At 43.4% G+C, this 15,998-nt stretch overlaps 1 protein-coding gene across 1 annotated transcript; it reads left to right on the plus strand.

Annotated features, from left to right (window-relative positions):
* The first annotated feature begins 419 nt into the window (after positions 1-419).
* On the plus strand, positions 420-14,399 carry LOC148479704 (uncharacterized). Its single transcript, XM_088454412.1, has 4 exons — positions 420-504; positions 622-719; positions 872-1,313; positions 11,481-14,399. Exons 1-4 carry the CDS (start codon positions 420-422, stop codon positions 13,097-13,099), a joined length of 2,244 nt encoding a protein of 747 aa, XP_088310538.1. The 3' UTR covers positions 13,100-14,399.
* The last annotated feature ends 1,599 nt before the right edge of the window (positions 14,400-15,998 follow it).

A 15,998-nucleotide genomic window follows, 5' to 3' on the forward strand; every position in this document is an offset into this window, starting at 1 on the left:
ATGATGAAGTTGAGTCTGTGACAGCCATTGGCCGTCCCTGTGTGCCAGGTTGACTGAGCAGGACCCAGAGCCACATCACGGTGCCTCCACCTTACTCACTGATACATGAGTGACACAATGACCAGAAGATCCTGGAACTCACCAACAAGATCATTCAGCTGCTGACTAGAGAGGTGACTGCTGGGAAGGGGACATTATACAGTAACACCAGGGGATGTGTCTGGGTGATCACTGGAGAGGCGACTGCTGGGAATGGGACATTTTACAGTAACACCAGGGGATGAGTCTGGGTGATGACTGTAGAGGTGACTGCCTGGACTGGGACATTATACAGTAACACAAGGGGATGTGTCTGGGTGATGACTGTATCATTGTGTGTGTCAGGTTCCTATAAGTTGTCAGGATGTCACTATGTCTCCATGCAGGAGGGGGAGTATATAGAGGAACACAAGGGTCTGTACAAGGACGTGATGATGGAGAATCACCGGCCCCTCACATCACTGGGTAAGAGGAGACTCCTTTATTGTACAGGGGAGAGCAAGTATGAGGTCCCCCTATATACACACATCACCTGATAATCACATATATACAATGTACTCAGTCACTGTGTGTCTCCTACAGATGGATCCAGTAACAGAAATACCCCAGAGAGATGTCCCTGTCCTCTTTATTCACAGTATTGTACAGAGGAGAATCACAGGATCCCCCAGGAGCAACAGGTAGGTGGGATTTAGGGTCTCACCAATATACCAAAATGACTGTTACTCTATAGTTAGTACAGGAACTATGTATATCATATACTCTGAAATTATACTGTCTAATCTCAATGAAATTGGACACCTATTACATATTTTTTTCCTGGGTTATTTAGGAAGAGCATTTAACTGATATAAAGGCAGAACATATAGAGGGAGAAGAAGAGACGTATGTGACTGATATAAAGGCAGAAGATATAGAGGGAGAAAAAGAGACGTATGTGACTGATATAAAGGCAGAAGATATAGAGGGAGAAGAAGAGACGTATGTGACTGATATAAAAGAAGATATAGAGGGAGAAGAAGAGATGTATGTGACTGATATAAAGGCAGAAGATATAGAGGGAGAAGAAGAGACGTATGTGACTGATATAAAGGCAGAAGGTACAGATGGAGAAGAAACATATGTGGCTATTGTAAAGGTCGAAGATATAGAGGGAGAACAAGAAACATTTGTGACTGATAATGAGGCAGAAGACATAGAGGGAGAAGAAGAGACGTATGTGAGGGGTGATCAGCAGTGTAAGGATAAGGAAATACCTACAGATATCGGTACAGGTGGGTTATAAACACTTATTACAGAAAAGAGTCAATTATTCTTATTACTCTGTCACTATAACAATCTCTTGTTATAAACCCTCCTCTGTAAGTATAATGTAATGAGGGAAATGTATATATCTAAGTCAGGAGACGATGTGAGAATGAGACTCCTGCTCTCATTCTCACATCGTGTCACTGCGTGTTACCAGCCCAGAGATCTGACCAGTCTCCTCCCAATACTCTCTGGTGTATCTCATACATGAGGAGCCATCAGCCCCTATTATACTCCTGCTCTACTCCTCATATCATATCAGTTTGTGTTACCAGCCCAGAGACCTGACCAGTCTCCTCCCCACACTCTCTGGTGTATCTCATACATTAGGAGCCATCAGCCCCGATTATACTCCTGCTCTCCTCCTCACATCATGTCACTGTGTGTTACCAGCCCAGAGATCTGACCAGTCTCCTCCCTACACACTCTCTGGTGTATCTCATACATCAGGAGCCATCAGCCCCTATTATACTCCTGCTCTCCCCCTCACATCATGTCACTGTGTGTTACCAGCCCAGAGATCTGACCAGTCTCCTCCCCACACTCTCTGGTGTATCTCATACATCAGGAGCCATCAGCCCCTATTATACTCCTGCTCTCCCCCTCACATCATGTCACTGTGTGTTACCAGCCCAGAGATCTGACCAGTCTCCTCCCTACACTCTCTGGTGTATCTCATACATCAGGAGCCATCAGCCCCTATTATACTCCTGCTCTCCTCCTCACATCATGTCACTGTGTGTTATCAGCCCAGAGATCTGACCAGTCTCCTCCCCACACTCTCTGGTGTATCTCATACATCAGGAGCCATCAGCCCCTATTATACTCCTGCTCTCCTCATCACATCATGTCACTGTGTGTTACCAGCCCAGAGATCTGACCAGTCTCCTCCCCACACTCTCTGGTGTATCTCATACATCAGGAGCCATCAGCCCCTATTATACTCCTGCTCTCCCCCTCACGTCATGTCACTGTGTGTTACCAGCCCAGAGATCTGACCAGTCTCCTCCCCACACTCTCTGGTGTGTCTCATACATCAGGAGCCATCAGACCCTATTATACTCCTGCTCTCCTCCTGACATCATGTCACTGTGTATTATCATCCCAGAGATCTGACAAGTCTTTTCTCTACACTCTCTGGTGTATCTCATACATCAGGAGCCATCAGCCCCTATTATACTCCTGCTCTCCTCCTCACATCATGTCACTGTGTGTTACCAGCCCAGAGATCTGACCAGTCTCCTCCCCACACTATCTGGTGTATCTCATACATCAGGAGCCATCACCCCCCTATTATACTCCTGCTGTCCTCACATCATGCACTGTGTGTTACCAGCCCAGAGATGTGACCAGTCTCCTCCCCACACTCTCTGGTGTATCTCATACATCAGGAGCCATAAGCCCCTATTATACTCCTGCTCTCCTCCTCACATCATGTCACTGTGTGTTACCAGCTCAGAGATTGGACCTAAGATGATTCCATGAAATATGGGACTCAATACATGACAATTAATTTTCATATAGCTGCTAACATTTGTGTATTTATGCTGCTAACATAATGTAGTTTATTGTGTGATTATTATAAATCAATATTTCTTCTTCACCCTCCATAAGGGACACAGGGTCTACTTTGGAGTATAGGCTGGCCTATGGTGTCTGTGCACCAAACCATTAAATTCTTCACACTCAAGCAGCCCAGGCTCCTCCTCTCCTACACCCCGGCCCCAGTCAGGCCAGTCTAAAGGCACCCATCCACTAGACGATTAAATTGAGCGATTGAATGATAATGTTATCGTTCAATAATCGCTCCCGCTGGTCGTTTAGACATCTGTCATCGGGCAAATATGTTGTACAACCTGACGATATGGTCAGGTTCAACATGTTGGCAGATGATTCATGGTCCTACAGTGAACACCTGCTCATTCAGTGTAGGCTCATCACAGTCTGACAATGTCGTAATCGTGCAGTCATTTGCCTGTCTTCAAGTGGATGTGTGCCTTTAGATTGGTGCCGCATGAGTCGGGTACCGTTACAGCTGTTCTGCTGGAGCAGCCTCATGTTTTTTCTTAATATTTTTATACATTTTGAGCAAGCAGCACTAGGCGTCCTATAGGCCACCTGCGCTGTCGCTCCACCAACCCCTGGCGCAGGTGGATGCGAGCAGGTCAGCGACCACGGCCGGGTCTTCTCAGTACAAGAAGGATCCCAGCCGCAGCCGGACACCGGGATGAACAAAGTTAGGAGGCTCCCTGCTTTCAGGGAGTCGTATTAGCGCTGCTTTCCCTTCCTGTGCTGGAGTCTACCGGCGCTTTGGACAGCGGGCGGCCGTGTCGCCTGTATCCCTGCTAGACCATTAAAGCACTTAGGCAGCGGGGGGCTTACTGTGTAGGTGGCCAGTGCCCTGGGGCTCTCTATTAGCAGGGGGTGTAGCATCTCACTTGGCCCCTACATCCATTGCACTCTTTCTTATTTCAGACCTCTGTTATATAGCTTGTGTGTAACTTACTTTGGAATTCAGTACCATGTCTTCCAAGAACAAAGTACCGCAGGAGGTGGAGGCTCCTTTGCTGTGTACATGTAGAACTTGTTCTGCTGGTCTTTTCCCACAGGACATGGTCCAGGATGGTCTCTGTATCTGGTGTTGCACAGGCACTAAGTGGGAGGTCCCATCTACAGCTTCCAGCCTGGAACTGGCATGCGCTGCCACCCTGTCGCAGGTAATGACGCAGTTGGTGGATTGCCTTACAGCTCCCGCACATATCCTACCCCTATTTTGCAGTATCATCTGCAGCTGCCTGATCTAGAATCCCCGTTGATGAGCACTTTCTCCAAGTCACTGCAGGGTTTAGCAGAGGTGTCTGCCTCTTTTCTGCATATGCTGGATTAGAACCAAGGTATATACTGAGCTCTAACCCCTATATATGGTGAATGGCTGTGCATCTAATAAATGCTAAAACCCCCAGGCAGGTGATCTTTTAGATTCGGAAATCTCCTTAGACCATTAGGAGTATTTTTCCTGTGCCCACTGTTCCAGTCCCCCTGGCTAGAGGGGCTCTGGATTGTATGCCGACTTCTTGGTTCAAAAGCCGAACGGTTCCTGACGTCCAATCTTCAACCTCAAGTCCCTCGACAGGTATTTACGGGTTCAGTGGTTCCGTATGGTGTGTTTGCTCTCCATCATTCTGGAACTGAGGGATTTCATGGCCTCTTTGGACATCCAGGACGCCTATTTACATGTTCCTATTTGGCTTAGTGATCAGAGCTTCCTCAGGTTTGCGGTCCGGGAGGAACACTACCAGTTTCGAGCTTTGCCTTTTGGTCTTTCCACGGCCCCTTGTGTTTTCACGAAAGTCATGGCAGCTCACTTGCGGCACAAGGGTGTCAGAATCCTCCCTTACCTGGACAATCTGATCCTGGACAGATCTCCGGACATGTTCAGGGAGCATCTCCGTCTGACAAGAGATCTTCTCCAATCGCACCTATGGATCATCAATTGGAAGAAGTCCTCCCTGACTCCGTCCGAGGAGATGCTCCATCTGGGGGCCCTGTTCGATTCCAGGGTTCAGAGAGTTTTCCTCCTAGTGGACAAAATTTGGGAACTGCAGGACAGGATTCAAGGGTTCTTACATCACCAGGTGTCAATACACGCCTGCATGCGGAACCTGGGTTCACTGGTCTCCACCTTAGACATGGTGGAGTACTCCCAGTTTCACTCCCGGCCTCTAAGCGGAGATTCTGGCTTGCTGGTACACAGATCTTCTGAGCCTCTCCATTGACGCTCCACTGCGTTTTCCTCCATGGCCGGATCTTCTGTTACATGGCCTGTGCTTCCACATGGACTCGACTCTCCTCACCTTGACGGATATCCGTCTTGAAAGCTAAAGAATTTTCGCGGTCAGTCATTCGTACCATGCTGAATGCACGGAAGCCCTCTTCGACTAGATTTTATCATTGGGTTTGCCATAAATACTTCTCCTGGTGTTCTTCCAGGGGACTTAAACCCAGATCCTTCTGAGTTTCCCAAGTCTTCTCGTTTCTACAGGAGGGTCTGGATTTGGACCTTCGACTTTCATCCTTAAATGTGCAAGTTTTGGCTTTCAGAGACAGATGCCTTGATTTCTAATGGCTGTCCTTTTTTCCAGGAAGTGCTCCACGTGCAGCCCCCGTTTGTTCCTTCGGTGGCTCCATGGGATTTGTCTGTGATGCGTCAGACTTTTCAGTCGCCTCCCTTTGGACTCGGTGGACCTTTGTGGGCTCACATGGAAGACTATATTCCTTCTGGCTATTGCTTCGGCTCGGAGAGTATCAGACTTGAGCTCGCTGTCGTGTTGCTCTCCTTTTCTGGTCTTTCACTCGGACCAGGCTGTTTTTCGGACTTGGCTAGGCTACCTTCCGAAGGTAGGTTCCACCTTAATCAGGAGATTGTGGTCCCAGCTTTTCAGTTTCCGAAGGCTTTAGTGGAGGAGACCTCTTTAGATGTTGTGAGGGCCCTCTGGAGCTAAGTAGAACGTATCAGGGATATCCAGAAGTCGGAGTCCTTTTTCATCCTTTATGGCTTCCATAAGCAGACCTTGACCAGATGGCTTAGTTTAACCATCCATCATGTGTATATGGAGGCGGACCTTCCTGCCCCGGCCGTGGTGATGTCCCATTCCACCATGTCGGTTGGTATCGCTTGGGTAGCTCTCCATGATGCCTCTGTGGAGCAGCTTTGAGGGGCAGCCACATGGTCTTCTGTTCACACATTTGTCCTTTCTTCAGGGTCCATAGGGATCCACAGGGATACCATGGGGGATAATGTGGTTGGAGAGATCCAGGCACCAAACAGTTAAAGCTTTCAGCCCCCAGGATGCCTCAGGTCCTCCTCCATATATACTGCACCCCTAGCCACAGGCCTTCAGTACCCACAGCATGCTATGTTTGCACCTCCTATACATACTTCCTGGATGGATGCTTATGCCCACTCAAGTCAGAGTATGGCTTAGTCAGCAGTTGCAAGCAGGCCAGTAGTTATTAAGGCGCCTAAACGCAAGTTATCTTTATATCGGTCTGCTCAGCATCAGACAAATCGGATGAAACGCAGGGTTCTTCTCCAGGGTCTATCTCGGGAGAGGAGGACCATCCGTCCTCATCGGATGTTCCTTCTTTAGTGAGGACGGTTAAAAAAAAATCCTAGATATTCAGGGTGATAAACCAGCTCCTAGTAAGAAGGCTCCAGTATTTAAACACCAGAAGGTGGTCAAAATGGAGTTTCCTAGATCTGAGCAGCTCACTGAGCTTATGGAAGAGGCATGGGGTAACCCGGATAAACTGTTTTATGTGCATAAAAGATAAATATTGTTGTATTCTTTCCCAGCTTCTGAATGTACTAAGTGGGAGGTACCGCCTACTGTGGATGCTCATGTGACGTACTTAGTCAGAAATGCTGCGTTGCCTATTCTGTCTGCATCTTTTCTTAAGGATTCTACAGATAGGAATATTTAAACTTTTCTTAAGGCAATATTTTCATCGTCAGGAGCCGCTACTCATCCAGCCATGGTTGGAGCCTGGGTAGCCAAAGCTGTTGAGGAATCGACGGGGAGGGGGGGGGGGGCATTGGAGGACTCTCTACCAGAGGCTACCAGAGAAAAGATGATGTATATCTCCCACATACGGGAAACAGCCTCCTATTTGGGAGGAGCTGCAGTAGATGCTGGAATTTTAGCTTTTAAAGCATCAGTAGTGGCGCGCAGGGGCCTCTGGTTAAGATCCTGGAAAGCTGATACAGGATCAAAGAAGGCTCTGGAAACCTTACCTTTCTATGGAAATATACTTTTTGGAGCAGAGTATTATCTTAATAGCTACTCTGGCAGCTACAATATCTGCAGGTCTGCCATCTACGGCTACATTGAAGTCTAGGCAGTTTTCTTTTTGGTCTTTTCATCCTCAGGGATGAGCAAAGGAACAGTCTTCTGCCAGGCCGTCTAGTTTTCGCAGGACAACCAGGCGGCAAACTAAGAGGTCTGGACTAGGCAGACGTCCAACTTCTAAGCCGGACGACAAACCCTAGGCCTGATGGGGCAGGCCTCCTCCTTGGGAATCCCAGGGTGGGGAGCCGACTTCTTCAGTTTGCGGATTGCTGGCATCAAACAACAACAGATGCCTGGGTCCGAGAAATCGTCTCTCAGGGGTATGCTTTCACTTTCCGGAGGCATCCTCCCCAGAAGTTTATTTGCATAATTCCTCCATCAGGTGCGATAAAAGTAGCCCTGCTGCAGGCAGGGGTAATAATACCGGTTCCTGTGTTGCAATAAGGAAGGGGTTATTATTAAAATCTATTTTTGGTTCAAAAACTGAATGGGTGTCATCGCCCTATTCTAAATCTAAAAACCCTCAACAAATTTTTCCGGGTATCCAAGTTCCGAAAACCGGCCCCTGCCCACCTCTATTACAGGGTTTGGCATTCTTTTGGTCAATGGTGTTCCCACAGAAAGTATGATCCTAAGGTGTTTAGGATTTCCAGGGTACTGGCTTTTTTCCAGGCAGGTTTAGACCGGGGCCTCCGCCTGGCCACTTTGAGAGTGCAGTCTGGTTCCAGAGGAAGATTGCCTCTTTAGCAGATGTTAGAATTTACCTTCAAGGTGTTCTGTGAGTTAAGTTTCCTTCTGTCCCACCAATAGCACTGTGGGATTTGTCTTTAGTTCTTAAGCGGCTACAAGCTCCCCCATTTGAACCTCTGGACTCTGTAGACTTGAAATGGTTGACAGCGAAGGCACCTTTTCTCTCCTTGCTATCTCTGCTGCACACAGAGTCTCTGATTTGGCAGCGCTCTCTTGTTGCTCCCCATTTTTCACCAGGATAGAGCTGTTCTTCGTACATTTCAATGTAAATGCCTACGCTTACTATCTCTCGGGTGTACTCACAGGCTGATCTCCCTGTCCCAAGCACGGTGACAGCACATTCTACTCGGTCTGTAGGGCCATCGTGGACATTTAATCGTGGTGCCTCTGCTTAACAGTTGTGTAAGGCAGCCAAGTGGTCTTCTGTCCACACGTTTCTTAGGTTCTACGCCTTTGATACTTTTGCCTCTCAGGATGCTTCCTTTGGACAACAAGTTCTCCTTTCTGCTCAGGAGCCTCCCCCACCCTAGGAGAACTGCTTTAGGACTTCCCCCATGGTATCCCTGTGGATCCCTATGGTCCCTGAACAAGAAAATTAAAGTTATGCTAGACTTACCTTGATTACTCCTTTTCTTCGAGGTCCACCTGATACACCTGGCTGCATTGAGTAAATTTTCTTTTCTTTTGATAACGAATTCCCTCATCTTGTGTGAGAGTGTTTCTGGTGTATAATTGCTCTTCCTTCTCCTCTTCTCCTGCCTTGAGGCTTGTTAACAAAACTGAAGGCCTGTGGCTAGGGGTGGGGTATATATGGAGGAGGATCCGAGGCATCCTGTGACCTGAAAGCTTTAACTATTTGGTGCCTGGATCCCTCTGACCACATTATCCCCATGGTATCCCTGTGGACCCTATGGACTTTGAAGAAAAGGAGTTATCAAGGTAAGTCTACCATATTACATACAGTTAACATGCAATACTAATCTATATTGTTATAAGTGGGATTTTATTTGAATATGTTTTCTTTGTATAAATTGTTTTTTTTCCAATATGACTTAATCTATTGGCCCACTGGGTAGAAAACTGCCCAGTCTATTACTGAGAAATTGTTATACCAAAAAAAAATTGGCACCAGATTTTTCTTAATTAGGACAAAATTAGCCATCCCTCAAAAAATCTTTAAAAAAATTAAACCAATTCAGGTACCGGGTCAAAATAGGTTACATATTGATTTCTTATTTTTAATTAAGTATACTATTATAATGCTGAAATAAATCAAAGTATATTATAAATGCATAATTTTAAAAAAAATACAATATATTGTATTGTGAGTCACGCAACATGTGTAAATTTTTTTCGTGACACCGTTAAGGAGAGATGCATGAAACCTTGAAGATAAAGTGGAGAGTGATGAGGTACCAACCAGTCAGCTCCTAACTGTCATTTTACAGGCTGTGTTTGACAAATGACAATTAGGAGTTGATTGGCTGGTAGCTCATCACTCTCCACTTTATCTCTCTTCAAGGTTTCATGTGTCTCTCTTTTATGTAATTAGGTTATGTAGACCTATTTCTACTATTCTGTTGTTATTCAAGCATTATAACATCGGTGAAATAACTGTAGGAAGCAGAAGAATGGCACTGACTCCAGCTGAACGCCAGAAGAAGAGACGAGAAAAGCTGAAAAAAGAGGGAAATTATGAAGAACACAAGATGAAACACAGGGAGGAGGCGAGGAAAAGTCGAAGTAGATTGCAAGAAAAAATTAAAGACCTGTCAAAACAGGAACAAATTAAACTTGAAGAGAAGAGAAGGGAGGAAGTGAGAAAAAGAGTCGCAAAACACAGATTACTAAAGAAAAAATAAAATGCTGTTACTTCCGCATCTCCTGTGTACGGCATTGCCATCAACGCCTCGTCGCCGTAGTGCGGTTATCTAAAAAATTTTGACACAGAAGGGATTTGTTCACCACTAAACTTGGATTGTTGCGAGCGTCATGGAAATTCGTCAAGAACTTCTATGTTCGGGGTGATGTTAGTTGTATGTCTCCTGGTTGGAAGAATGCCATTAGTGTACGTGGCAACAGAGGCAAAAGCACAAGTACAGCACGTGATGTGTTCAATCTCCGAAGCATGTGAGCAGTTCAAGGAACAAAATCCAAACCTGTCAATTGGCAAAAGTAAATTTGCAGAACTTTGACATTCAAATGTTTTGCTAAGCAGCAGATTCCCTCATAATGTCTGCTTATGTAAGTACCGTGAGAACTTTGCCCTTGCTTTTTGAAGTTCCACATAAAAATGAATAATAAAAATATTCCAAAGTATTGTAGGGCCTGCTACAGAGGAGTGGTGGACAAACAAATGGGACACGTGTAATAATAGAAATGTTTTTGTTTTTTTAAAAATTTGTTGGAAACAGATGTGAAATGGAAGACCTCTTACTGAGAGACTTCATAGTTTTGGAAGAAGGAACAACAACTGCGCTTTAAGTAAATTCAGAACATCCACAGTTTCTTGAACATTGTTATGTGAGAAGACACCAAAGATCACAAAGTCAACTGAAAATACGTCATTTAACAAAGCTTTTATTCAGGTTGACTTCTCTAATTTGTACATCCCAAGAAGAAATCCAATTGGCCCACTGGCCTGGCGACAATCTCAAGTAAGATTATTCACTGTAGCAGTATGGGAGGTATTATCCTTTTATACTGGTATCAGATAATCTTACCCATAACAAAGAAACTGTTTTAGCCTACATACATGTCATTTTTGAAAATCTCCCTGAAAATATCAGACAGGTGTGTTTATTTGGTCAGATGAGGGTGTCCAAATCTCCAATTCATCCATAGAAGATGAAGATAACTGAGGTGCTACTTGACTGATGTATGTCTTGATGACAATTGGATAACTTGAGAGACTGGTGTGTCATTGCTAATTTCACTGACTTCACCTTGTGATTTAATTGTGTGTCACCGACTCATCAGTGAGGGACCTCGGCTGTGGTCCAGGAAACCGAACATTGGTAGTTCCTTTCTCCCGGCAGGCATAAATCTTTTCTAAATGGTCAGTCTGGGCTGTCATCAAACATCCCTACAATCGGATAGAAAAAAAAAGTGAGGGACTAGCAGCAGATGCGGGGTTTCTGAGTTTAGAGAATTCACCAAGTGTAAGAGACACATCTGATACAAGGAATTAACCAGCATTTGTATTAGCTGCAGTTAGTATACGGGAGTCTAATACATCAGTCGTTTCTATTATTTATTGTATTCTTCCCACAATAAATAACATCCATTATATTCTATGTAACATTGAGATATTCCCATAACACTACCTACATGAAGTTTTTGCTCTCATCCGCTTTATCTGATGCGCTAGCAATGGTAAAAATATAAAATGGGTTAAAATGTTAGAGATATAAATCTTATAACATATTGAGTCTTCTTATTTTAAAGTAATTTGGGATTTTTGAACACGATTTTTTTATCAGATTAGAATTGTTATTGGCAAATTCATATTTCCATAATTTATTTCATTTCCAGCGTATGGACACAAAATCGGGAATATCTCAGAAGGACATCTCATTTTATCTCCGGCTTGTGAAATAAAAGATAACAGAAGACAAAATTCTTCAGAAGCTAAACCTTTTACCCCAATTATACACCCAGCTATATCAGCTGATGGGGAAGGTTCTCCTGGTAACTCTGGTATTGATGCATCCATTACAGCTTTGAGAGTAGATAAAATAATTCCCTCTTCTAGAGTAGCCAAATGTTTTTCACAGAGTACAAAGGTTATTACCAACCAGCTAGGTGAGAGGCAATATCCATGTTTTGAGTGTGGGAAATGTTTTACACACAAATCACATCTTGTTATACATGAGAGAATACACACAGGTGAGAAACCATTTCCATGTTCAAAGTGTGGGAAACGTTTTACACAGAAATCAGCTCTTGTTACACATCAGAAACTTCACACAGGTGAGAAACCTTTTTCCTGTAATGAGTGTGGGAAATGTTTTACACTGAAATCAAATCTTGTTATACATGAGAGAAGTCACACAGGTGAGAAACCATTTCCATGTAGTGAGTGTGGGAAAAGTTTTTCAAAGAAATCTCATCTTGTTACACATCAGAGACGTCACACAGGTGAGAAACCATTTCCATGTACTGAGTGCGGAAAATGTTTTACACAGAAATCAGCTCTTGTTACACATGAGAAAAGTCACACAGGTGAGAGGCCGTTTCCATGCTCTGAGTGTGGGAAATGTTTTGCAAAGAAATCAAATCTGATTACACATCAGAGAAGTCACACAGGTGAAAAACCATTTCCATGTTCTGAGTGTGGGAAATGTTTTAAACACAAATCAGCTCTTGTTGTTCATCAGAGAAGTCACACAGGGGAAAAACCATTCCCATGCTCTGAGTGTGGGAAATGTTTTACAATGAAATCAGATCTTACTAGACATGAGAGAGTTCACACAGGTGAGACACCATTTCCATGCTTTGAGTGTGGGAAATGTTTTACATACAAATCAGCTCTTGTCTCGCACCAGACATTGCACACTGATGAGAAGCCTTTTTCATGTGCTGAGTGTGGGAAATTTTTTACACATAATTCAGTTCTTATAACACATCAGAGATGTCACACAGGTGAGAAACCATTTTCCTGTTCCGAGTGTGATAAAAGTTTTACACAGCTGTCAAATTTTATTACACATCAGAGAAGTCACACAGGTGAGAAGCCATATTCCTGTTCTGAGTGTGGTAAATGTTTCACAAACAAATCACATCTTGTTAAACATCAGAAAACGCACACAGGTGAGAAACCATTTTCCTGTGCAGAGTGTAGTAAATGTTTCACAAACAAATCACACCTTGTTAAACATCATATAACGCACACAGGTCAGAAACCATTTTCATGCTCTGAGTGTGGGAAATGTTTTACACAAAAATCGGCTCTTGTTAGACATATGATACTTCATACAGGTGAGAAACCATTTCCATGTTCTGAGTGTGGGAAATGTTTTGCACGACAATCATATCTTGTTATACATCAGAGAGGTCACACAGGTGAAAAGCCATTTTCATGCTCTGTGTGTGGGAAATGTTTTGCACAGCATTCAAACTTTGTTACGCATCAGAGAAGTCACACAGGTTAGAATCCATGTTTATGTTCTAAATGAGAACTAAATCAGCTTGTGTTTCACACAATAGACATCACACAGGTGAGGAACCATTTTAATCTGGAGTATAATTGTCACCAGTGCCACCGCCATGCTATGTTTCACAAAGTACTATCCCATCGCCCATGATTTGTGCAGTATACGTGCTACCACAGGGTGAAATAATTAGACGTCATGCCCTGGTTTACCACTGCTATGCAGCTAATACACAACTGTACCTGTCTTTTGTGCCAAGTACTAAAAACCCTATAGCAAGCCTAAATACCTGTCCAGCTAAGCTCCAACAATGGATGAGTGCCAGTTGTCTGGGACTCAATCCCATTGAACCGTAAGTCATTATGATAGAAGCTCACTGTCAAAGGACAGGACTGCAGCTTACCCTTCCAACTGGACTTAAGCTTGGGGTTTCAGAATTTCAAACTTCAGAACATGTACAGAATCTTGATGTCCCACATTGGAGTGGACACTTTAACATCTGGTATTAGCACGAACAAGTCCTCATTTCATCTGAGGGCCAGAATCGAGCACTTAATTCCCTCAGAAGATCTGCTTACAGTCATGCTCGAATTTGAATCATCACACTTGGACTTCTGCAATGTTTTCTACCTGGGTCTCCTAGCAAAAGAATTGCACTACTTGTGGGTGGTTCAAAATGCTGCAGCCAGGCTGTTGGCTAACCAGTCCTGTTCCTGCCACATAGCACCTATTCTCTACTCCCTTCACCGGCTGCATGTAAAATGGTGATTCTATTTAATAATTGGCTTCTGACTTTCTAGCCCACCAAGGTACCTGAAGCAGCTTCTGATTCCTTACTACCCTGGACGCTAACGTCCATCTGCAGATGAAGAACAGCAGTACCTAGGATTTCCCATAATTCATTTGGGATTCAAGCGTTTAGCTTTTTGGCCCCCCGACTATATGGGACTCGCTGCCTCGTACAGAGTAAGAGGCTTGCACTCAAGAAAACTTCAGAAAAAGACTGGACTGACCCGTTACATATTTCATTAATGCCCCTTTAGTTAAACGAAAACAAACAAACTCAAATGCTTCGTTCTTTTCTCTAATTTAAGATTGTATTTTCTGATCTTAATGCGAATGTAAAGAACTTTTAGTCTGGGAGAAAAGTGCGATATAAATAAAAGTTTTATTAATACTGAGAAATGACAGAGATCGGGTCTAGTTAAACCATACATCATACACTCATACAGAAGTGAAAAAGTTTGCATGTGGAAAATTTTTATTTTGTATGAAAAACTAATCTTATTACACATTGTTTCCTGAACCTGCCTCTTATGTGACCTTACATTTAGTTTGTGTTAGTTACATTACATGGTTGAAATGTATTTTTATGTTTTTGTTATAATTCATGTTATCTGTATTGTAAGATCATATATCGTCACTGAGTGGCTGGGAGGAAAGTCACTTTCCAGCATGAAAAGTAGTTTCTGGAATTGGATCACCCAAAAGAGTGTGGGAATACGACCCCTGGAGTCACGGGTAATCTATTACTAATGATAGGCCGTAAGGTCTGAGACCTGACTTAAGTTCCTGCTACAAACCTCCGCTCTGCGTATTATGTAATGACCACTTTAATATATGGGCAGATTCCTGCTGACTATAATAATAGGTAAATCCCAGGAGCGGGATCTCGGGATCTGAGGCCAAAGTTGCTGGGATCGCGGGAATAAGATTTGCACAGAAGTATTTTAGTTTTTTGGGCACTAGCGCTCGGCTCAGACGCAGCCCGGCCTTGCTGCATGCGGTGTGATGTTGGCAAGGTCACCACTGCAGACAGCCAGTGCCAGGTAGTGTCTGAGGCTAAGCCGAGCACTAGTGCTCAGCAGCGCTGCCAGGCCTGAAAAACTACAATACTACTGTGCAGATCTTACTGTCCGGTCCGGGGACCCAGGGATTAAATTCTGAACGGAGGGGGGTGGTTTAATTTTATATACATTTTAATCCTGGGATTGACATTTTTTCAATCCCAAACTTTAGGATTGAAAAAATAGGCCCCGATTGGCTTCCATAATCATGCCCCTAATTATTATCTAGTGTTTTTATTATAGGTACAGGAGAATTATCACGCCCCTAATACTCTCTACTGTGTATTATAGATACAGGAAAATGATCACACCCCTAATTACTCTCTAGTGTGTATTATAGCTACTGGAGAAATATGCCCCTAATATCTAATTTGTATTATAGATATGGGAGAATTATCACGCACTAATTACTACCTATTGTGTATTGTAGCTATAGGAGAAATATGCTAATTAATTGTAATGTGTATTATAAATACGGGAGAATTATCACACCCCTAATTACTCTCTAGTGTGTATTATAGATACAGGAGAATTATCACACCCCTAATTACTATGTAGTGTGTATTATAGATATGGGAGAATTACTATCTAGTGTGTATTATAGAAATAGGAGCATTATCACACCCCTCATTACTATCTAGTGTGTATTATACAAATAGAATTATCACACCCCTCATTACTATCTAGTGTGTATTATAAATACGGGAGAATTATCACACCCCTAATTACTCTCTAGTGTGTATTATAGATACAGGATAATTATAACACCCCTAATTACTCTCTAGTGTGTATTATAGATATGGGAGAATTATCACACCCCTCATTAGTATCTAGTGTGTATTATAGATACAGGAGAATTAGCACACCCTTAATTACTATCTAGTGTGTAATATAGATATATGGGAATTATCACACCCCTAATTACTCTCTAGTGTGTATTATAGCTACAGGAGAAATATGCCCCTAATATCTAATTTGTATTATAGATATGGGAGAATTATCACGCACTAATTACTACCTAGTGTGTATTATAGCTATAGGAGAAATATGCT

Source organism: Taudactylus pleione, unplaced genomic scaffold, assembly GCF_031769625.1.
Source record: "Taudactylus pleione unplaced genomic scaffold, aTauple2 ptg000614l, whole genome shotgun sequence".
NCBI lineage: Eukaryota > Metazoa > Chordata > Amphibia > Anura > Myobatrachidae > Taudactylus > Taudactylus pleione.